Source organism: Saccopteryx leptura, chromosome X (genome assembly GCF_036850995.1).
Source record: "Saccopteryx leptura isolate mSacLep1 chromosome X, mSacLep1_pri_phased_curated, whole genome shotgun sequence".
In the NCBI taxonomy this organism is placed as follows: domain Eukaryota; kingdom Metazoa; phylum Chordata; class Mammalia; order Chiroptera; family Emballonuridae; genus Saccopteryx; species Saccopteryx leptura.
In genome coordinates, this window is record NC_089516.1 from 1003707 (window position 1) to 1027508 (window position 23802).

The 23802-nt window shown below is 60.2% G+C and overlaps 1 protein-coding gene and 1 non-coding gene across 5 annotated transcripts in view; both read right to left on the reverse strand.

Annotated features, from left to right (window-relative positions):
• Positions 1-991: 991 nt before the first annotated feature.
• MXRA5 (matrix remodeling associated 5) overlaps positions 992-23802 on the reverse strand; it is a 29602-nt gene continuing 6791 nt past the window's right edge. For 3 of the 4 annotated variants that reach the window (XM_066357673.1, XM_066357675.1, XM_066357676.1), the window contains 5 exons: positions 23583-23712; positions 21544-21934; positions 13373-18172; positions 7837-8737; positions 992-3058 (listed from right to left, as the gene is read on the reverse strand). In XM_066357673.1, coding sequence (XP_066213770.1) covers positions 1123-3058; positions 7837-8737; positions 13373-18172; positions 21544-21934; positions 23583-23712 — 8158 coding nt within the window. In that variant the 3' untranslated portion in view covers positions 992-1122. The remainder of the gene's footprint in view (positions 3059-7836; positions 8738-13372; positions 18173-21543; positions 21935-23582; positions 23713-23802) is intronic. The other variant, XM_066357674.1, reaches the window with a different exon arrangement.
• On the reverse strand, positions 9548-9623 carry TRNAP-GGG (transfer RNA proline (anticodon GGG)). Its single transcript has one exon. It is a non-coding gene; the product is annotated as a tRNA-Pro (tRNA).

Genomic DNA, 23802 nt, shown 5'->3' on the forward strand with positions numbered 1-23802 from the left:
TATTGTCTGATGCGCATTGTATACTGACTTTAAAAATACAGTAAGGCAGTCGCGAAAGGTGATCGGGGCATTCATTGGCTCTCCTTCGGGGCATGCACGCGCACAGGGGAGGAAGTGTCGGTGGGCTCTGTCTGAGAGCGTCTGGAATTGTTCTGTGGGGGGGTCTTGTCTCAGCTCCTTCCTCTCTGCCCTCCCCCCGCCCCTGCCTTGTGCCCCACCCGCTGCACAGGACAGGTCTTAAAATACACTTCACAAACCGGGGAAACCCAATACCCCCCACCCCCCACTGCCTCCCCACGGTGGGGTCTCCCCTGGGAAGGTCAGATCACACCCGGCGGCCGGACGGAGAGGAAGTCGCAGAGGAAAACTTTTTTCAATCGCATGTCCACGCCCGCTGTAGTGTATCCAAGTCTTGTAAAGACCAATAATTTATCATGTTTCATGAGACTGAAAGCATGTGCTTCTCTTTCTTAGCCTCGTCGTCTAAGTATCGAGAGAGAGAGAGAGAGAGAGAAAATATATATATATATTTATATAAAAAGGGAGTTTCAGGGAGAGAGAGAGAGAGAGTTCTTTCATAGAAAAATGGGAGCGGTATTGTCGAAAACTTGTACATTTAAAATAGAGAGAGAGAGAGAATTGGGTCCCTCTGGTTGTAAGCCCTTTGCAGGCAAACTGGAGCGTGGACGTGTCAGACGCCGTCGGTGAGAGGTGGCTACTGGTTCCGGAACGGTCTCTCGGAGCAGGACAGCAGGGACACTCGGTGGGGTTCTCACACACGGCTCATCCGTGTGGCTCCCGGTTCAAGGGACATGGACAGATGCCCGTGACAGCATCGAAGAGGCATTTTGCAGGACAGAGAAGAGACTGCATCGTTTCAGTCTGGGGGTCCTGTAAACGTGAGGAAACATCCCCCCCTCCCTCCAGAGGCTCATCCACCCTCCCATGTCCGACTGTCTGACCCAACACCTTCTGCCAATGAGCACCGGTCCACACAAGTCAACAGCGACCCAACCGGGGGGGCTCCTCTGACCGCTGAGACTGGCTCCTGGGTTGAGGGCTATCGGGACAGAGGGGGCTTGGCCCCAACGGGTGTCCCCCCACCCCCAGCGGCCGGCGGTCTCAGTAGACGTGGATGTAGGTCGTCTGGGAGTCGCTGCCCAGGACGTTCTTGGCGGTGCATCGGTAGAAGCCCGCGTCCAGCCGCGTCACCTGCTGAACGGTCAGCGACCCCTGCGGGTGCAGGAACCTGTTTCCGTAGAGCCGGGCCTGGGCCCCGGCGGTCAGCTGTGACCCGTCCGGCAGCTCCCAGGAGATCTGGGCCTTGGGCACGCCCACGGCCATGCAGTTCATCTTGACCGTGTTCCCTGGCCGGGTGTAGATGACGGGCGTGGGCTCGCTGGTGATGCGCGGAGGGTAGGCGATGACGATGACCGGGAAGGTGACCACGGCGGGGCCGTGCTCCGTGTCCGCCCGGCACACGTAGGTCCCCCGGTCGAAGACGGAGGCCTCGCGCACGGTCAGCGTGCCGTTCTCCCCAAGCGAGAAGCGACCCCGGGTCTGGGGGCCCTGCAGCACCATCCCGTTGGGGAGTGTCCACGACAGGCGCGCGGGGCGGCCGCCCGACGGAGGGCAGGGCAGCTGCAGGGTCTCCCCGTTGACGATGTTGACGAGGTTGTGGTACTGCTGGGCGGCCGCGGGCTTGAGCCCCACCTTGAGGGAGACCAGCCTCTCCGTGTGGCCGGCGGAGTTGCGCGCCACGCAGCGGTAGGCCCCGGCGTCGGCCGGGGAGAGGCCGCTGATGTGCAGCCGGCCGTCGTCCCTGTGGAAGAAGCGCTGCAGCCGCTGACCGCTGCGCAGCTCCGTGCCGTTGGGCAGGATCCACAGCAGCCGGGGCGCGGGCGCGCCGGCCGCCGAGCAGTTGAGGCTGATGGTGTGGCCGGCGGCAGCCGTGATCTTCTCGTTGACCGGGTCGTGGAAGACGGGCTTCTCCGCGGGCTCCAGCACCGTCAGCTGGACCAGCAGGCGCGCCTCGCCGCCCTCGTTGCGGCCGATGCAGGCCAGCTGGACCGAGTCGCTGCGCCGCAGGCTCTTGATGTCCAGCGTGCCGTTGCGGTGGATGGTGACGCGGTTGCCGTAGTACGGCGCGGGCAGCACCACGCCCTCGGGGAACGACCACAGCACCGTGGGCGCCGGCACGCCCTCCGCGCGGCAGTCGATGAGCTTGCGCGTCCCGCCCGCCGCCACCTCGCGCACCGTGGTGATGGCGTTCGGGTGCCCGTTGATGCGCGGCGACTGGACGGTGACGTGGACCCAGACCGTCTTGCGGTCCTCGCCGGCGCCGTTGCGCACCACGCAGGTGTAGTTGCCGCTGTCGGAGCGCTGCGCCTTCTGGATGAGCAGCGTGCCGTCGCCGTAGATGTGGTACTTGTCGGAGGAGGCGGGGATGAGCCGGTTGGTGGGCGACAGCCACGTCACGCGCGGCGCGGGCTGGCCCTTGGCCTCGCAGGCCACGGTGACCACGTCGCCGTAGGGGACGTGCAGCTCGGAGTAGGTCTGGTTGCGCACGGCGGCCGCCGGCTCGGTCAGCACCTTGACGCGCACCGTCATGGCGTCCTTGCCGACCTGGTTCTCCGCGAAGCAGGTGTAGTCGCCCTCCTCGCGCGGCCCGACCTCGTTGAAGTAGAGCGTCCCGTTGTCGAAGACCACGTAGCGCTTCGTGCGCCCGCCGCTGCCGCCGCCCCCACCGCCGTCGTCGTCCGCCTGCATGAAGGAGGTGACCAGGCTGCCGTCCGGGAGGCCCCAGGAGATCTCGGGGTTGGGGAGTCCAGAGGCCACGCAGTCTACCTTCAGGTCCCGGCCGTAGAAGACCTGGTGGTCGTTCCCCCCCTTGTGGTCGATCTTGGCCGGCTTCATGACCACGTTGACCTTGAGGACCACGAAGTCGTCGCCCACCTTGTTCCGGGCGACGCACAGGTAGTCCCCGGCGTCTTTGTCCGTCACGGATTTCACCACCAGGGTGCCGTTGGCGAACGCCTTGACCCTGGTGTCCACGCTGCTGGAAGAAGAAGAAAAAAAGACATCAGTAGTCAGTCTGTGGGCTCCTGGTGTGAGTTAAAACCATGAGGGAGGCCCTGGCCGGTTGGCTCAGTGGTAGAGCGTCGGTCTGGCGTGCAGAAGTCCCAGGTTCGATTCCTGGCCTAGGCACACAGGAGAGGCGCCCATTTGCTTCTCCACCCCTCCCTCTCTCCTTCCTCTCTGTCTCTCTCTTCCCCTCCTGCAGCCAAGGCTCCATTGGAGCAAAGATGGCCCGGGCGCTGGGGATGGCTCCTTGGCCTCTGCCCCAGGCGCTAGAGTGGCTCTGGTCGCGGCAGAGCGTTGCCCCCTGGTGGGCGTGCCGGGTGGATCCCGGTCGGGCACATGCAGGAGTCTGTCTGACTGTCTCTCCCCGTTTCCAGCTTCAGAAAATACAAAAAACAAACAAACAAACAAACAAAAAACCCATGAGGGACACAGCTATCGGCACACACGCCTTTCTTCTGCACAAGGTCCGATGGTTTTAGCGTCCCCAGTGCAGAAATTGTTTAGTGACTGCCCACGAGAACTCCCAAGTGAGTCTGACCTGTCGGCGGCCAGGCTACGGACTCAAGAATGACGTGTCGTCCAAAACCGCAGACCCGTGAGTGAGTGTGCGTGTGTGTGTGTGTGTGTGTGTGTGCTTCTAGCATCTGCTTGGTGGCCGGCACAGATGTTATACTGATCCATGTTCACATCAGATAACATGCTACCCTGGTGTAGAGCAGGGGTCGGGAAGCTTTTTGGCTGAGAGAGCCATGAACGCCACACATTTTAAAATGTCATTCCGTGAGAGCCATATGACGACCCGTGTACGTGACGCATTATCCAATAAAAATGTGGTGTTGTCCCGGAGGACAGCTGTGATTGGCTCCAGCCACCCGCAACCATGAACGTGAGTGGTAGGAAATGAACGGATTGTAATCCATGAGAATGTTTTATCTTTTTAACGTGATTATTATTTTTTTTATGAAAGATTTGTCTGCGAGCCAGAGGCAGCCATCCAAAGAGCCACATGTGGCTCGCGAGCCATAGGTTCCCGACCCCCTGGTCTAGAGGTTGGAAGGCAGTCACCCTCCTAAGAAAATTAGCTTCTCTCCGGGGAAGGAAACAATAATTTAGACGCCTCTTGACAATTAAAACAAACAAACAAACAAACAAACTATATTGTATTCCGTTACAAAGCACCAGGCAGCAAAATGGCTACACAGCCTATGAGTTAGCTCCGGAGATGGTCAGAGTGGCCACATGAAAATGGAATCCTTGGGAACGCCATGTGGGCGCGGTCTTGTTCCCAGAATCTCCAGTGAAAGCCGCTCACAGGCCACGTGCAGGGGTCCCATCTCTGCCCGCGGAATGTGAAAGGTTCAGCCCATGCTCGGAGTGAATATTTATAGAAAGGCTTTCATTTTAAAGGGGCCATGTGCAGCGCAGTGGGGTGGGGGGGAATGATAGAAAGACCTACTGCGTGCATGTTTATAGATATCGGTGTGTCCCGGGGAATAGCTCAGAAGTAACATTTTCAAGAACAGGGAGAAGGGCTTTGAAACCGTCCGGATGGAACACCTCAGTAACGCGTAAATTATAGCAGCGGCGTGAGTCCTCGGGACGGGGGGGGGGGGGAGGTGGGGGCGGAGGTGGGGGCTTGAATTTCATCCCTAAATTCTGTCTAGGATGGTGTGTTATTCTAAAGTCTGAAACTGTGTTGTATGCTATTTTTTTTTAAAAATTAATAAATAAAAAAGTCTGTTCAGGGCCTGGCCGGTTGGCTCAGTGGTGAAGCATCAAGCCAGGGTGTGGATGTCCTGGGTTCAATTCCCGGTCAGGGCACACAGGAGAAGCGACCATCTGCTTCTCTACCCTGTCCCATCTTGCTTCTCTCTCCCTCTCTCTTCCTCTCCCGCAGCCAAGGCTCAGTTGGTTTGAGCACATCAGCCTCAGCTGGAGCCTCCAGCTCAGGTGCTCAAACTAGTTCTGTTGCTAAGCAGTGCCCATAGATGCAAGTTGCTAGGTGGATCTTGTTCGAAGTTCACGCCGGAGTCTGATTCATTGTCTCCCTTCCTTTCACTTAAGAAAGAACAGCCAGCACAGGATTGGATCCAAGTGGATAATCAGATTATTGTTGTGAACAAGAGCCGGCATGCACAACGGTCCAATAAACCACGCAGTTGGTCTCGGGTGAGTGTCACGTCGACGTGATTGGGGAGGAGGAGAGTGAAGCAGACAGAAATCATTTAAGACGTCTTGGCGTGCCCTGATCCACACATGTGGGATGACATGTGCACGGTAGCGCGTGTCTGCAAGCCTGTCCAAACGTCTGTGAAAGCAGTTCCCTGCCTGGCCCAGACCCCTGTGGTCCCGGTGGACCGAGAAGCTCTGAACGGCATGTTCTGGGTGTTCCAACCTCTGCATTTCTACGTGGTGCCGATGTGCGGACAGGTCCCAGAGCCCACGCTGCTACAAAACTCACGTGGGCTGTTTCATTCCACTCCGCGAGGAACATACTTCGCCAGGGTTGGGTAATTACAGATCACCGAGGGGCGAGGGGGAGGGGGTAATGATATACGGGCAGACACGAGCAGACGGCTTTGACGCTGTCCTGCGCACGGCAGACGCTTCTCCCAGTCCACGCTGCGTCCGCCGTGCCAAAGTCAACTGGAAAAACTTCCCCACACGTGGCAGTGAGCCTGCCCGGCTGGGAGCATATCCAGGCAAAGTCGGGGACGGTGTATTCTGGACGGACCGTGCCAGGCTCAGCGGGCACCACCCCCAGCCCTGTCACGTTCACACACAGGAGGAGGGAGCCTTCTCCCTTTCCCTCCGTCGGGAAGAGCGTGGGGAGGGAGGGAGGCAAAGCCAGGTGGAACCCGTAGACGCCGGCATTGTTCACGTCCCATGTCGCTGAGAGTTAAAAAAGACAGCGAGATAGAAGCTTGCTTGCTTTCTGCTCAGGAAAAGGACCTTTGCCTGACCAGGCGGTGGCGCAGTGGATAGAGCGTCGGACTGGGATGTGGAGGATCCAGGTTCGAGACCCCGAGGTCGCCAGCTTGAGCGCGGGCTCATCTGGTTTGAGCAAAAGCTCACCAGCTTGGACCCAAGGTCACTGGCTCCAGCAAGGGGTCACTCGGTCTGCTGTAGCCCCCCGGTCAAGGCACATATGAGAGTGCAATCAATGAACAACTGAGGTGTCGCAACGAAAAATTAATGATTGATGCTTCTCATCTCTCTCTGTTCCTGTCTGTCTGTCCCTATCTATCCCTCTCTCTCTCTCTCTCTCTCTGTCTCTGAAAAAAAAAAAAAAAAGACCCAGGTTTGAGACCCCGAGGTCACCAGCTTGAGCGCGGGTTCATCTGGTTTGAGCAAAAGCTCACCAGCTTGGACCCAAGGTCTTTGGCTCGAGCAAGGGGTCACTCGGTTTGCTGAAGGCTCGCGGTCAAGGCACATATGAGAAAGCAATCAATGAACAACTAAGGTGTCGCAACGAAAAACTGATGATTGATGCTTCTCATCTCTCTCCGTTCCTGTCTGTCTGTCCCTATCTATCCCTCTTTCTGACTCTCTCTCTGTCTCTGTAAAAAAAAAAAAGAAAAAGGACCTTTTAGAATTCCCAATGTGCCATATCGTGGTGCCGTGATAATTAATCCCTTCGGTGACGGCGTTGAGAAGCAGAGATGCGCACTCACAGAACCGTCACAGGACGTAAGGTCCAGTACGGGGAATATGGTCAGTCGCATGGGCATCACTATGCATGGGGCCGGGAGGGTGTACTGGAAATATCCGAAAGGGGAGGGGGAGACACACTTTGTAAGTTATTTAAACGTCTGACCACTATGCTGTGCGCCAGAGACTAATACGGTATCGAGTATCGAGTGTTAACCGTCATGGAAAAACTAAAAATCAAAATTAGAAAAGAAAAAAAAATTCAACAACAGAGCCTACGAAACGGTCCCGGTTTAAGTATTTTCTCTGACTGCCTTCCGTGAACAGCGTTGACAGACAAGACCGGCAGCTGCTCTGTGTTAGGTAGAAACTGTAACATTAAAATAGATTGCACCATCTGATAGTCTCGTTTAACATAGTTACAAAGGATTGCAGTGAAAACAAAAGTACCAGCCCTGGCCGGTTGGCTCAGCGGTAGAGAGTCGGCCTGGCGTGTGGGGGACCCGGGTTCGATTCCCAGCCAGGGCACACAGGAGAAGCGCCCATCTGCTTCCCCACCCCTCCCCCTCTCCTTCCTCTCTGTCTCTCTCTTCCCCTCCCGCAGCCAAGGCTCCATTGGATGGCTCCTTGGCCTCTGCCCCAGGCGCTAGAGTGGCTCTGGTCTCTGCAGAGCGACGCCCCGGAGGGGCAGAGCATCGCCTCCTGGTGGGCAGAGCTTCGCCCCTGGTGGGCGTGCCGGGTGGATCCCGGTCGGGCGCATGCGGGAGTCTGTCTGACTGACTCTCCCCGTTTCCAGCTTCAGAAAAATACAAAAAAAAAAAAAAAATAGAAAAAAAAAAAAGTACCATTTGTTTCATTCTCAAATGGGGGTCAGGCGGGGGACGGGGAGGGAGGGCAAAGCACATAAATTCATTGTGTGGGAAACAAATGCGCCCCCCCCCGCGTCCAGCGCAGATGAGATGCGACCCCTGTGCGTGTTTATGGGGACAGGGGACCCTCCACAAACAGGTCTCCCCCCGCGCTGGACAGGGAGATGCATGTGCGCGTGTGCGCAACAGCGCAGGGAGGACCTGGCGGCAGGCGAGCCAGGGGCGCACGTACCTGAACAGCGAGTCGATCATGCGCTTGGAGGGCAGCCGCCAGAGGATGCGCGGCCAGGGGTCCCCGGAGGCGCTGCAGTCCAGCCGCAGGGTCCCCCCGTAGTGGACGTTGGTCCGCTGCGGCGAGGTGCCCGTGATGCGCGCGTTGGCCGCCGCGCGCCGCACGGTCAGCTGCACGGTCCTGCGCGCTGACCCCACCAGGTTGGCGGCCACGCACTCGTAGCGCCCGCTGTCCTGGGCCGCCAGGTTGCGGATGTAGAGCGTCCCGTTGGGGAAGACGAAGAGGTTCCCGCGGAGGAACTGCGAGGGGCGCACCTGCGTCCCGTCCCAGACCTGCCAGCGCACGCTGGGCGGGGGCGCGGCCTTGGCCGTGCAGTGGATGTGGACGCTGAGCCCCGGCGGCAGTGAGATGTTCTCCGCCTTCTCCTGCTGGATGACCGGGGGCAGCGCCGCCACGTGCAGCCGGATGGCGAGGCTGTCCGCGCCCGCCGCGTTGCTGGCCACGCACTTGTACACGCCTCTGTCTGCGAAGGACGCCTCCTTGATGGACAGCGTCCGGTTCTCGTGCAGCGTGACCCGGCCTTCCGCGGGGGACACCGTCTGCCACACCCTGCGGTCGGGGAAGATCCAGGAGATCTGAGGCGCCGGCGTGCCCTTGGCCAGGCACTCCATGGCGACGGTGTCCCCCAGGTAGACGGTGACGTCCTTATAGTGTGAGGCCAGGATCTGCGGCTGCTGCACCGTGACGGACAGCACCACCAGCCTCCTGTCCACCCCGTGCGCGTTCTTGGCCGTGCACAGGTACTGGCCGCGGTCCTGCACTTGCACCTGCCGGATGACGAAGGTGCCGTTCTTGAGGACCTCGAAGCGTTGGGCCCTGCTGTTGGGGGTCAGGAGGGCTCCTAAGAAGGCAAAGAGACGGGTACCAGTCAGGCCCCGAAGATCAGATCTTCCCCCCCACCCCCCGCGAAAGGGGGGTCGTCTTTGCGTCAGAAACACCAAAAGAGGACAGACACCCTCTCCTCACCCCACCTTTAGCGTACGGGACGGGGCATGTGGCGTGTGACCCTTTGGGACTCTCACGGCCAGTTCCCAGACTCGGCCAGCCCAGGGCGTGGCTATCTCAGAACATTCTGGAAGCTGTCATGAGCGCCGGGCCCTGGCCATGTGCCCCCCGTTCATGTCACTTACATTCAGGGGACACGTCTTCCTGTGTCTTCCCACACGCCCCACGGTTCACAAACGAGGGACAGGCCCACGTCCATCAGAGCCCACCCGTGTTAATAAACGCTGTCTGCGAACAGTGAGGACCCGACTCCCTTCTGGCTGACGGTCATCCCTGACCCGTTCTCTTCGCCGTACCTGACCGGTCCTAAATCCCGTGTGTATAATAAACTGGACAACCCTGACTTTTTTTTTTTTTTTTTTGTATTTTTTCCAAGCCAGAAACGGGGAGGCAGTCAGACAGACTCCCGCATGCGCCCGACCGGGATCCACCCGGCATGCCCACTGGGGGGTGATGCTCTGCCCATCTGGGGTGTTGCTCCATTGCAACCAGAGCCATTCTAGCACCTGAGGCAGAGGCCATGGAGCCATCCCCAGCGCCCGGGCCATCTTTGCTCCAATGGAGCCTCGGCTGCGGGAGGGGAAGAGAGAGACAGAGAGGAAGGAGAGGGGGAGGGGTGGAGAAGCAGATGGGCGCTTCTCCTGTGTGCCCTGGCCGGGAATCGAACCCGGGACTCCTGCACCCCAGGCCGGCACTCTACCACTGAGCCAACCGGCCAGGGCCAACCCTGACTTTGTAAAGCCATGCTTTGCTGGGCTCCTGCGTCCTGGTATACACGGTGGGCTCTCCCTGCAGTGGTGACACTGTTCCCTGCTTCTTTCTTTAATCATTATTGTCTGTAAAGTGGGGGTCTTGGCTGCTAGAAGCTCTTCCTGATCCCCATCCCTACGTGAGGCTCACGCCCTTTGAGGAAGGGAACGCCCCTTCTAAGTTACTGGTACTCCCCCCCCGGACAAGAATGGGCACTCCAGCAGAGGATACCGCCAGAATGACAACTCTCAGACATCTACGGGAAGCTGCTAAGGTCACAGCTCCTCCCTCCCCAGCCGGGCTGGCAGCCGTGTGAGCCCAGCCATCTACCCACACCCCGCAGAACGCATCTCTGATGGAGCTGGTGCCCCCTCCCCGCCTCCCAGGTGATGCAGCTGAGACATCCACCTGCTGTGTGTCTGAATGACACGTGTCCATGGGCAGAGAGAGTGACCCATGTTCCCCTACCTACAGGTGCCCCCGTGGGCCACCACACACACGGTGCCCTCAAGAAAGGACCTTAGGCCTGAACAGGCGGTGGTGCAGTGGATAGAGCATCGGACTGGGATGTGGAGGACCCAGGTTCGAGACCCCGAGGTCGCCAGCTTGAGCGTGGGCTCATCTGGTTTGAACAAAAAAGCTCACCAGCTTGGACCCAAGGCTGCTGACTTGAGCAAGGGGTCACTCGGTCTGCTGTAGCCCTACGGTCAAGCCACATATGAAAAAGCAATAATCAATGAACAACTAAGGTGTCACAACGAAGAATTGATGCTTCTCATCTCTCCCTTCCTGTCTGTCTGTCCCTATCTGTCCCTCTCTCTGACTCTCTCTGTCTCTTCCACACACACACACACACAAAAAGGAAAGACCTCGGGTGCTCCAAGTCGAAAAGAATTAGTAAAAGAGGCACCGTGAGGGGAGGTGGATATTACAGAATGTCACAAAAAACGTTGTTTGAAGAGAAGCTTATTCACAAAAATAAACAAAGCACCCGGGGCGTAGTAGGTGATCTCTGGAGACGTGAACTGTGTAATTGAAGTTGGATGGAGGGACCCCCATGCAGGGTTGTCCTGAAAGGCATCGGGGGGTGAGGAAGATGCGGACTGTCCCCCCATCCACGGATGTGCCCGCCTTCCGAGGCACGAGCCTTTCAGAATGAAAAAGCCCGCGCTGTGCTCATGTGCAGCCGCCAGCGAAAACCCTCAGGAGGGTCGTCAGGGGAGACGCGACATCGAACGCCGGGCTGATCAAACACGTCGGTGTATCCCTACGCCGCCGCCAGAAAGCCTGACGTCTGGCGTGCTCCCAACCCGTGGGACCTCAGCTTGAGCAGAGATGGCACGGGGTTTCCGGCTCTGTCTCTCTGGGCGCTGTGCACGCCAATCCTCGCCGCGTTCCCCAAAACGGGGACGCAGCCGTGTGGAGAGAGAAGGAACAGAGGAAGAAGAGAGGGAAGTGTTTCTACCGAGATGGCTGCTTCTCCAGTGTTACTTTGTTTCATCGGAGAAGGCAGCTTCTCAGGAGTTACTTTGTTTCATCAGAGAAGGCAGCTTCTCCAGTGTTACTTTGTTTCATCGGAGAAGGCAGCTTCTCAGGAGTTACTTTGTTTCATCGGGGAAGGCAGCTTCTCAGGAGTTACTTTGTTTCATCAGAGAAGGCAGCTTCTCAGGAGTTACTTTGTTTCATCAGAGAAGGCTGCTTCTCCAGTGTTACTTTGTTTCATCAGAGAAGGCAGCTTCTCAGGAGTTACTTTGTTTCATCCGCTGGAGCTGATTTCTCCATTTAGACCAGCCGGGTGTCATTTTGGGCAGAGCCAAAGGCTTGTGGTGGATATGCGGACGCCTAGCGGACACCTCTGAGGAGACCATCGACGTGGGCTAATAAGCCGTCTCCACAAAAATTCATGCTGAAGGCTAATTAATGTCCGGGGGCCTCAGGATGGGGTTGTCTTTGGAGACGGATCTTTACGGAGGAGATTCAGGTAAAATGAAGTCACGAGGGAGGTGGCCCTGACCCCACAGGATGGGGGTCCTCATAAGAAGAGGAGGTGAGGACAGAGACACACACAGAGGGACGGCCATGTGAGGACCCGGGGAGGAGACACAGACACACACAGAGGGACAGCCATGTGAGGACCCGGGGAGGAGACACAGACACACACAGAGGGACGGCCGTGTGAGGACCCGGGGAGGAGACACAGACACACACACACAGGGACGGCCGTGTGAGGACCCGGGGAGGAGACAGACACACACAGAGAGACGGCCATGTGAGGACCCGGGGAGGAGACACAGACACACGCAGAGGGACAGCCGTGTGAGGACCCGGGGAGGAGACACAGACACACACAGAGGGACGGCCGTGTGAGGACCCGGGGAGGAGACACAGACACACACACAGAGGGACGGCCGTGTGAGGACCCGGGGAGGAGACACAGACACACACAGAGAGACGGCCGTGTGAGGACCCGGGGAGGAGACACAGACACACGCAGAGGGACGGCCGTGTGAGGACCCGGGGAGGAGACACAGACACACGCAGAGGGACGGCCGTGTGAGGACCCGGGGAGGAGACACAGACACACGCAGAGGGACGGCCGTGTGAGGACCCGGGGAGGAGACACAGACACACGCAGAGGGACGGCCGTGTGAGCACCCGGGGAGGAGACACAGACACACGCAGAGGGACGGCCGTGTGAGGACCCGGGGAGGAGACAGCCGTCTGCACGCCCAGGAGAGAGGCCCCAGGGGGGGGACACAGCCCTTGTAGACAGTTTGGTCTCTGACTCCAGCCCCCAGGACTGGGAGACAGAATACATATCTGCAGTTTAACCTGCCCTGTCTGTGGGAGCCCCCCCGGTCAAGGCACATATGAGAAAGCAATCAGTGAACAACTAAGGAGCCGCAATGAAGAACTGATGCTTCTCATCTCTCTCCCTTCCCGTCTTTTTCTCTCTCGCTTACGAAGTATCTCATAGGCATTCAGGTTCCTCACGTCCTGACCCCGCCAGCAACATGCTGAGGGCTGGACTCTCTGCTGTCCCTTCCCATCCCCGTCAACCGGTCCTTGTCCCCGAGGTCACAGACAGAACTGCCCCACCCCACCCCCAGCAGCCCCGGGTCCAGTGCAGGTGCGGAAACGCCCTTACCCAGGGGTTCCCAAACTTTTTACACAGGGGGCCAGTTCACTGTCCCTCAGACCGTTGGAGGGCTGGACTATAAAAAAAAAAAACAACTATGAACAAATCCCTATGCACACTGCACATATCTTATTTTAAAGCAGTGGTTCTCAACCTTTCTAATGCCGTGACCCCGCAAGACAGTTCCTCATGTTGCGGGGACCCCAAACCAAAAAATAATTTTGGTGGCTACTTCATCACTGTAATTTTGCTACAGTTATGATTTGGAATGTAAATACCTGATATGCATTATTGTATTTTCCAATGGCTTTAGGCGACCCCTCTGGGGTCGTGACCCACAGGTTGAGAACCGCTGTTTTAAAGTAACAAACAAAACGGGAACAAATACAATATTTAAAATAAAGAACAGGTCAATTTAAATCAACAAACTGACCAGTATTTCAATGGGAACTATGCTCCTCTCACTGACCACCAATGAAAGAGGTGCCCCTTCCGGAAGTGCGGCGGGGGCCGGATACATGGCCTCAGGGGGCCGCAGTTTGGGGACCCCGGGTCCCAGTGCAGGTGCGGACACGCCCTTACCTGTAGAGACCTTGGTCCAGGTGACGAAAGGCTTGGGTTCCCCCGTTGCCTCGCAGGGCAGCACCGCGTCCGTCTCGGCCGTGACGGTCACCGTCTGGGGCGATTTGGTGACGATGAGGGGCTTCTCCCCGATTGACCAGAACTTGGACGCAGGCGGCCCCACCGCCGGGGACAGCCTGGAGCCGCCCGGAGCGTAGGTCCCGAAGGGGAGGCCAGGAGAGGTCAGGGAGGGGACCGGGCTCCGCGTGGGTGGGACTGCAGGGAGGTGCTGCATGCGCGTGGCGGGCGGGGACGCGGTCCGGGGACGCGGCCACAGCGGGGGCGCCGGCGGGCCCAGGTCCCCGTGCAGGACGCTCTGAGAATGTATTCTGTGGTAGGGCCCCGGGCGGACGTTTCTCTCTCGCGGGACGGGGGCCGGAGTGGTCGGCGCCGGGGGCTTGGGAGGGGGCGTCCCCAGCTGTGGGAAGGACCAGGTCCTGTTGAGAAAGAAGGGGAGCCTTCCGCTGGGGTAACGGGGCAGTCCGGGACTTGGACGCTGGCCCCCGGGGTCTCTGAGGTCGGGGAGGTTGTTACTGCCCAGCACCTTGGAGTGGCCGTGGAGCCGGTCAGCTCCTGGGTCGCCAGACCGCTTAGGTGTGGAGCTAGGCCACAAATCCAAACGAGGGGCCGCAGTGGATAATCTGGGGGACGCCCGGTGCCCGGTCTCGGGCCACACCCTCCAGGGGTAGGCGGTGATCCCCGGTTTATTGGTCAGCTGGACAGTGGGATGGACGCTGCTGGCCAGGTATCTGCGGGAGCTTTGTGTCGTCGTCGTATGCACTGGCCTTATCGTCCCTCTGGGTGGCAGGGGTGGGGCGGTGACTCTGGCCGGTTGGTGGACAGGCAGGACTGTCCCATCCCGGGTCTGACCCTCCGAGCCGCGGGGAAGGCTGTTTCTGGTTTTATCGTCCACTCTCTCTTGTTCTGGCTCCCGCCTGGGAGTTAAGGTCCATGCACGCGGCGTGGGAGCCGGGGTGGATAATTCGTGTTTTCTCCACGTAGACCGTGTCCCCTCGTACATCACGGGGGGCGTTTTGGTCTCGGGGACGGCCACGTCATTGAAGGAAATGCTTTCTCTGGGAGCAGTGGACGTGGGCCACACACCGGTAGCCACATAGGTGGGCCTGGGGGTGGCTCGAGCCAGAGAGACGGTGGTTGTCGGCGGGACCGCGGGTGCTGACCCCTCTGTCGGGGCCGGAGTGGACACTCCGTCCTGGGGCCTCAGTTCAGGACGCGGGGCCGGTGGCGGGGTTCCCGGGTCACCCCGAACCCTGCTGGTGGCAGTTTCCGCCAGAGTTGGGGACTGGGGCTCGGAGCTGGGGCTCCACGGACCGGTTGTGACCACGACGTCTTCCTGCTGGAACCGCGTGGCGATGGCCACAGGAGGAGGGGGACGGGTGGAGGGAGACGAAGGCGTGTCTGTCACCGTTCCGGGCCAGCTGGTCACAGGTGCGTCCGTCTGCGCCCCCCAAGGGGCCGTCCAGCTTCTGGTCACGCCCAGCCCAGGGGACCCTTCCTTCAATTCTCCCCCAGCGGGGACCACGGAGCCTGGGGACGATACTACGTAAGTGACAGGCTCGCCAGGGACGGACTGGTCCGTTTTCCTGTCATGGATGTCCGGGTCTGTATCCCGCGCCCTTTCCTCCGCGTTGGATACGGGCTCTTCCGTGGCCGGAACGGGCCCCTGGGACGTCTCAGCAGACACACGCGTGTTGGCGGCGCCGGGGCCATAACCCGCCATCGTGGTGACCGCACGCGTGTCCGCGGTTGTCAGAGACGCCTCCGGACTTGGGGGGAGGACGTTCCTGTGCCGATGGTCAGAGACTGGACGGAGGCTGGACGCGGCCGCCGTGGGCGTGGCGGTGGGCGTGCCGGACCGGTGCTTGTGCGGCCTCCTCCCCGGTTTCCTCCGTGGGGTCCCCTTGGTGACGAGTTCCGCCAGTGTCTCCGCGTCCACCTGCTTCGGGAGCCCAGCGGTCACCTCCGCCCAGGACGTGGGAACCGCTGCTCTGCCTGTGGGCTCGGGGGTCTTCGCTCCGGGCCCCCGGGTCGTCCACGTAGGAAGCGTCTCCGTCGGGGCCGCCGTCGTCGTCGTGGGCGGGCCGTGCTTCTGCCGCTGCTGCTGCTGTCGGAACCGGTGGGGCCGCAGCCGCCGCCTCCCGTGGGGTCTCCGGCGGGGAGGGTGCGTGGCCGGCACCCAGGACGGCGTTGGCGTCGGCGTCATGGCAACGGCCGGGGCGGAGTCCGGGTCCAACGCGGAACTCGGGGCGGCTTCCCCGGGACTCAGAGAGGGAGCCGTGACCCTGGTGGAGTCCAGCGGAGTGGTCAGCTCCGTGCCTTCTCTGGGGCCCTCGGGTCTCCGGGACTTGGCCGGGCGTCTCTCTGACGTACGTCCCTCCTGTCGCCTCAGAGAGTTCTTCTCCGCCCCCGTTCTGATCAAGGGGGTGCTCTGAGTGCCGACAGCCTGTGTCCCCAGCCGGGGGCCCTGGGTTCCTTCTCGCCGACCTCCTGGGGGTGGGACAGGTGACTCCCCTGCAGGGAGACCCCCGAACGGCTCCTCTGGGTCGACGGACGGCACGGGGTCCGTGAAGGCCAAGGTGACCGCTTCCCGGGGAGACGCGTCCCGGCGGGGTGCAGGCGGCGGCGCAGGGGGCCCCGTGCCCTGTCCCGCCCTCGGCCGGCTCTCCGTGGCTGTGCTGTCCCTGGCGTCCAGGGTCAGAGGAGTCCAGGCGTCACTCGGAGCGGCCCCTGGCCCCCGAGCCGGACGCTCCGTCGTCTCAGAGAACGCGTGGTCGTCGGTGACGTCTTCCCCGTCTCCGCGTGTCCCTCCGCCGTCTCCATCCGGGTCGCGTTCCGGCCTCGGTCCCGGGGACGAGACGGGGTCCTCCTCGCCGGGCAGGGGAGCCTCGGCGGAGAACTCCTCCGCGTCCGTGGTCAGGGCCTGCGCCCGCGCCGGCCACAGCGAGGGCGGGGACGCAGCGGGCAGCACGGGCGTCCCCCGCGCGCCCGCCGCCACCGCCGGCGCCGTGGTGGTGGTGGCGGCGGTCCTCACGGCCTCGGGGACTCCCGTTCCCGGTCCTCTCGGCGGGTTCTTCCCGCGGACCCTGGCCAGGATGTCGGCCCAGTGCTCCGGGCGGATCTGCTTGCTGGCCATGTGCGCCCGGCGGCGGGACTCGAAGGGGCGGCGGCCCTCGGCCACGGTGGCCTGGGGCTCCTGCTCGGCGCCGCGCCAGGGCTTCTGCTTTCTCCGCCCCTTCTTGCTCCCGGCCTCCTCCTGAGCCTTGGGGCGCGGGCCCCTCCTGGAAGGGTCCACGTCATCGTCGGTCTGCCCGAGGCCTGAGCCTCCTTCGTCCTCCACGACATCCCCGCGGACCCGGGAGGGAACCTTCCCGGCCGGGCGCCGGCCCCTTTTCGAGGACCGGGCGCCGGACCCTTTCTTGCTCACCGAGACCCCCACCGTGAGGCGGTCGACCCCTTGCTGGTTGACGGCCAGGCACGTGTAGTAGCCGCTGTGGCCGGCTTGGACCTTGGGGATGGACAGGGCTCCGCCCGGCAGCACAAACTCCTGAGACGTGTTCGCCTGCTCGCTCACGAGCCTGTTGTTCGGAAGGACCCAGCTGAGCTGGGCCTCCGGCACAGCCAGGGCGCGGCACGGCAACATCACCGCCTCCCCCGGGCTCTTGTGGACGGTCACTGTGGGTCTGTCCGGCGGCGGAGCTGCCGCAGGCTGGACGAGGACCCTGTACACCACTCGGTCCACGTCGTCCCTCACCTGGGCGATGCACTGGTACAAGCCGGAGTCAGACGGCCGGGCCGTTCTGATGGTCAGCCGCCCGCTGGTCAGGAGGGACAGCGCGCCGTCCGGGCTCTCCGCGGGGGCTCGCAGGACAGAGCCATCCGGGAGGACCCACAGGATGGACGGGCTCTCGGAGGCCCTGACGTTGCAGCTGAGCTGGCACGGAGCCCCCTCCAGGACGGCCCGGCCCGTCCGTGCGTCCGCGCCGGAGGGCTCGATCATGACCCAGCTCCCGGGCCGCGTCCGCGCCACCTCCTCGCCGGACGTGGTGAAGGAGACCGGGGCGTGGTAGGACAGCAGCACCTCGGTGGCCGTGCTCCGGCGACGGTCCAGCTGCAGGCGGACGGACGGCTGCATGACCCACTCCGGCCGGGCGTGCACGCGGGCCCGGACACCCGTGTAATAGAGGGCGTCGGCATCGTCGGCGTCCTGTCGGTAGTGGTAGCCGAGCGCCGGGTCCCCGCCGAGCGGGGCTTCCCGCTGCAGCCTGACGGGCACCTCGCTATAGTAGGCGATGAGCTTCCAGAGCTTCTCGTAGCTGTCCCGTGTCATCGGGCAATCCCAGTCCAGCGCCACGGTGGCGCGGACGTCCAGCTCCTGCCCCTCCGTCTGGTTCAGCTGGACCCGGTGGACGTCCGTGGGCTTGCGGATGTGGCAGAAGAGGCCCACCGTGTTGCCGTGCTCATCCGTCATGTTCAGGGTGACGTTCCACGGCGGGAGATGGAACCCGGCCAGGGACAGTCGGCCGTCACCGTCCTCCTTGTCCTCGTCCTCGTCCGAGTCCTCCTCCTCGCCGGTGCCACTGCTACTGTTGTTGTGCCTCAGGGGCGACTCGATAGACGGCTTCCGGCACGCAAGATCCTGGAGCTTGTGCACCTCCTGCTGGAGCAGCTTCCTCGGACCCGAGCACGTGGCGCACAACTGCCCGCCTTCCAACGCCTTGTCCTTCTTGCACTTCAGAACGCCTGGAACAGAGGAGGGAACAGACACGGGGTGAGCCCCCTGGCCGCCTGGTGTGTGTCCGTTACGAGGGGACAGCTCACTCCCTGTTGCCTCTGCAGCTGCACTTGGGACCTGAAACCCATGTGGCACCGTGTGTGGGAACTGCCCAGGGCTTTGTAACTACCTGCCAACGAATAAGGAGGTCAGTCCCACACACAGATGTCCTGGGTTCGGTTCCCAGTCAGGGCACACAGGAGAAGCGACCATCTGCTTCTCTCCCCCTCCCCCTGCCACAGCCAGGGGCTCGGCTGGTTCGAATATCTGCCCCAGTTTCTGAGGATACCTCTGTCTGAACGCAACAGCCTGGGGTGCTAAAAATAGCTCAGTACTAGAGCATCGGCCCCAGATGGGCAGGACATCAGCCCCACACGGGGCTTGCCGGGTGGATCCCGGTCGGGGCGCATGTGGGAGTCTGTCTCTCTGTCTCCCTTCCTCTCACCTAAAACCAAATCAAAACAAAACAAAACAAAACAAAAACTATACTTTTAACTGAAAAAAATGCAATTGGCACGCACGTACGATACACATTCCCTTCCACGTTCGTCCAAAAGAAATCAACATAAGTGCAACCTGTGAAAATTATTTCCAGGTGAACAGACCGACTTTTGGCCTGCATCTCATCATCACTGTAGATACTTTGTATAATTTTTTTTCTTTCTTTCTTCCGGGCAGCGTGCACTTCTCGGATTCACACTCGGGCTGTGGAGTCCTCCACACGGTCCCCTTGTTTGGGCAACGCCCCCCCCTGCTCGGCCCTGGCTTGTCAGGGAAGGAATGTGGCTTGGCTGGGTGGAGCCCTTTCTCCCACTTCCCCCTCCCCACCCACTGGCCGGACAGCCTTGCCCACGTGTAAGGATTCAATTGCTCTGCACTTCAATTACCCTGCATTAGCACAGGATGACTTCCATATGCCGCTCTCTGCTCCCAATGTAGCCTGGGGGGGCCCGCACCTAACTCCCCGGTCGGCTGTCTGTTTAGATATCTCAAACACCCTTCACGCTGACATCCCGGAACCAGCTTATGCTCCCCACTCCCACCCTGACCCCCCTGTTCCAAACCTAGATTCCTCCTGCATTTTTTTACACCCCTCAGCGATGCTGCTGTCTCCGCCTCCCAATGGGGGGGGGGGACGATGTTTTTTTTAATTGTCTCCTTCTCGTCCATGGACACCAGTCAAATCACCGTCCTATGCAACGTGGCGGTAGGAAACCTTCTCCCAGGATCCGCCATATTTCCCTTCCTTTCCTCGTACCCGGTTTTCTTTTTCTTTTTCTTTTTTTTTTTTTCATTTTTCCAAAGCTAGAAACGGGGAGGCAGTCAGACAGACTCCCACATGCACCCGACCGGGATCCACTCAGCATGCCCACCAGGGGACGATGCTCTGGGGGCATTGCTCTGTTCCAACCAGAGCCATTCTAGCACCTGAGGCAGAGGCCACAGAGCCATCCTCAGCGCCCGGGCCATCTTTGCTCCAATGGAGCCTCGGCTGCAGGAGGAGAAGAGAGAGACAGAGAGGAAGGAGAGGGGGAGGGGTGGAGAAGCAGATGGGCGCTTCTCCTGTGTGCCCTGGCCGGGAATCGAACCTGAGACTCCTGCACGCCAGGCCGACGCTCTACCGCTGAGCCAAGCGGCCAGGGCCTCGGTTTTCTATGTGACGCTCCGAGTGGACACCCCAAAATGCCAACGGGAAGGTGCCACACATCTCTCCCCTACACGGACGCCTTCCGTGCGCACGGGGACACGTCGGAACAGAAAGACAGACAGACACACACGCACGTGTGTGCCCACGCACAACGGAAGGCACACGCGTGTATTTCCGGGATGGCGTGGATGGCTTTCTGCCCGGGAACGCAGCACTGTGCCACGGCCGTTGTTCAGAGCTTCTGCTTGGAAATCACCAACCAAGTTCATTTCCAGCCCTGGCCGCACCTGACACGGGGAACCCGTCCCCCGCAGGGAAGCGTGCACGGAGCTGACAGGGGGTCCTCTCAAGTTAGAACGGCCAAGAAGCAGGTGCACCTGCGTCTTCTCCCTGAGACTCTTTGAGTAAGCAAAGCTGATGCCAAGGGCCAGCCAGGCCACAGGTGGGAGCTCCTGGGTCCCAAACTCCATCCCTGCACAAAGGGTGCCTGGCAACAACCACAAGCGGTCCCTTCCAATCCGGACCTAAGCTGGGCGTGCCGGATATTCCCAGATGAGCACAGGCTGAGGGCCTGCGTAGAAGCTGAGGATGGGAAGCCCTCCTCCAGGAGGTGACCTCTGGTCAGAGATCTGGGCGCCGGGAAGAGGCCGCCACCCCCCCACCCCCACCCCACTCCGGACATCTAGCAGGAAACTTTCTTGGGAGGAGGCTGGTCAAGTCCAATGATGGTGACCTGGACATCATTGGGGAGGGTCAGTGTGATTGGAACGGGGTAACCAAGGGGGCAGGGAGGCAGGGAGACCCCCCCCCCCCAGGGTGCAGAAGGTGGGCGGCCGGTGGAACGGCCACTGGTCAAGATTGTGTGTGTGTTTTCCCCTAACGGCAAGAGGAAACCAGTGGGGTTTGTTCCGCAAGGCGCCGATCACCGCGCTCAACACCTGTCGTGATGACCCAAGACGGGTTGACTGAGGAGGGGGCAGCCAGGGCTGCAGGAGGACCCTGTTGGGATGCCCCACTGTCCTCCCATGGAGAGGCTAAAGGAGCTGGACCCCGGCTGGTGGCTATGAGGCCGGACACGAGCAAAGACCACCAGGATTGGGCCAACCTAATGGCTTGGGATAGGTACGTAAAAAAAAAAAAAAGGATAAGAAGAAAAGCAAACATTTCCTTCTTTTCAGTCAAAATCTACTCTCGTGGGACTTGACTTTGGCCGTGTTTTCTGTGCTCTGGGTCAGAGCAGACCATCCCTGTCGCCCCACTGTGCGTAAAGGAGTGACGTCATAGCCACACACCCCCTACCCCCAGACTTCCGTTTCCCAACCGGTTGCCCGAATCCTTCCTCACAGCGCGCGCGCGCGCGCGCACACACACACACACACGCGCGCGCGCGCGCGAAAAACCCCACCTCTGCCCGCAGCCAAGATGCGCGCAACGCGCCCGGTGCGCGCGCGTTCCACGACCTCCGTCGTCACCGGTGACCGATGACACGACCCCGAAGTCGGCATTTTCTAAAGGATTAAAGTGCCCCTGGAAGGATGGACCTTGTCCTTCGGTACCAGACAAAGCCACACGGGAAGGTTGCGGAAGGTAGCGAGCGTCCCCAGCGCCGGGGGAAGGGAGGCGCGCGCGCGTGCGTGCGTGCGCGCGGAGGTAAGAAGGCGGAGGCGCGCGCGCGCCCCTGTGCCCGCTCACCTTTGGCTCTCGCCTGCCAGGCCAGGAGCCAGCGCATGTGGCAGTCGCAGGTCCAGGGGTTGCCCTGCAGGTAGAGGTTCTCCAGCAGCGGCATGTTGGCCAGCAGGCCCTCGGGGAGGGTCCGCAGCTCGTTCTCCGCCAGGTACAGGTGCCTGATGTTGGAGAGGCGGAAGTAGTCCAGGAAGGTGAGCGTGGCGAAGGTGGCGGGGTGCAGCTGCCGGAGGCGGTTCCCCTCCAGCTGCAGGAGCCGCAGGGACGTCAGGCCCCGGAAGGCTTGCGGGTGGACGAACTCGATCTGGTTGTGGTCCACGTGCAGCCGCGCCAGGCTCCACAGGCCCTGCAGGGTCTGCGCCGTCAGCACGCGGAGCTTGTTGTAGCTGAACTTGAGGACCTGCGGAGACAGGACGCGAGGTGGGTGGGTGGGGGGGGTGCGGAGTCCTGTGCGTGATGGTAAATGCCCCAGGAAGGAATACAAGACAGAAGAAAAGACAGAAAAGCAAGGATATGAAGCTTTCTAAACTTTTTTTTTCCCTTTAGCGGGAGAGACACAGAGAGACACAGACAGACAGGAACGGAGAGAGATGAGAAGCATCGATCATCAGTTTTTTCGTTGCGACATCTTAGTTGTTCATTGATTGCTTCCTCATATGTGCCTTGACCGCGGGGCTACAGCAGAGCGAGTGACCCCTTGCTCAAGCCAACGACTTTGGGCTCAAGCCAGCGACCAGGGAGTCGTGTCTGTGATCGCACACTCAAGCTAGTGACCTCACATTCAAGCTGGTAAGCCCGTGCTCAACCCAAACGAGCCGCCCACACTCAAGCCAGTGACCTCAGGGTTGCGAGCCTGGGTCCTCCGCATCCCAGGCCAATGCTCTATCCACCGCGCCACCTCCTGGTCAGGCTTTTTAAAAATTCTTCATTACAGTTGACATTTAATGTTAATACCAGTTGCACGTGGACAGCCTAGTGATTAGGCGTCTGTAACCCTACAAAGTAATTCACCCCCAAAATCCAGTCTGCACCTGGCAACATACATGGTTATGACCATGTGACTGATTCTGTGCCCTGTGCTGGACGTGACGTCCTGTGACTGTGCTGTGACTGCCCACCTGGGCCTCTCAGTCCCTTCCCCTTGGTCACCCAGACCCTCAACCTCCCTCCACTCTGGTGACCAGCCGTCTGTCCTCTGCGACCATGAGTTTGTTTCTGTTTTGTTTGTTGGTTTATCTTTTTTCCTTTAGATTCCACGGGTTAAGTGCCACCATGGGGCATTTGTCCTTCTTGGCCTGACTTAGCTCACTGAGGATAACACCCTCTAAGTCTGTCCATGCTGTTGGCAATGGTGGGATTTCCTTTTTTTTTTTTTTTGTATTTTTCTCAAGCTGGAAACGGGGAGGCAGTCAGACAGACCCCCACATGCGCCCGACCGGGATCCACCCGGCACGCCCACCATGGGGGCGATGCTCTGCCCATCTGGGGCGTCACTCTGTTACGACCAGAGCCATTCTAGCACCTGAGGCAGAGGCCACGGAGCCATCCTCAGTGCCCGGGCCAACTTTGCTCCAATGGAGCCTTCGCTGCGGGAGGGGAAGAGAGAGACAGAGAGGAAGGAGAGGGGGAGGGGTGGAGAAGCAGATGGGTGCTTCTCCTGTGTGCCCTGGCCGGGAATCAAACCCAGGATTCCTGCACGCCAGGCCGGCACTCTACCACTGAGCCATCCGGCCAGGGCCTCCTTTTATTTATGGCCCAACAATACTGCATTGCATAAATGTCCCCCAGGCATTTTATCCACTCATGTATAGACAGGTGCTTGGGGCTGCTTCCACATCCTGGCTGTTGTAAATAACACCGCAATGAAACTACCATCTTTGAAAACCAAACCAAAGAAGAGACAACATCGAAACAGAGCGATAGCAACAGAAGATGTCAAATGAGAAGACAAGATGGCTGTTTTAGAAATCACGGCGTGCTCACAGTCATGCCCGGCCCCAGCGGCTATGAATAGGGACCCCCCCCCCTCCTCAAGTGCCCGACATTACCTGCAGGGAACTGAGGTCTTTCAACGCCCCGTCGGGAATACTCGGGATGTTGTTACCATGAACCATGAGCAGTTCCAGTTTGGTCAGCCCCGCGAACGAGGTTTCGGACAAAGCCTGGATACTATTAAACCTAAAAAAAATAAATAAAATAAAATAAACACATGGAATCACAAACAGCAACCCACTTGAGAAAGATCTCCGGGACCTTACAGGAAGGAAC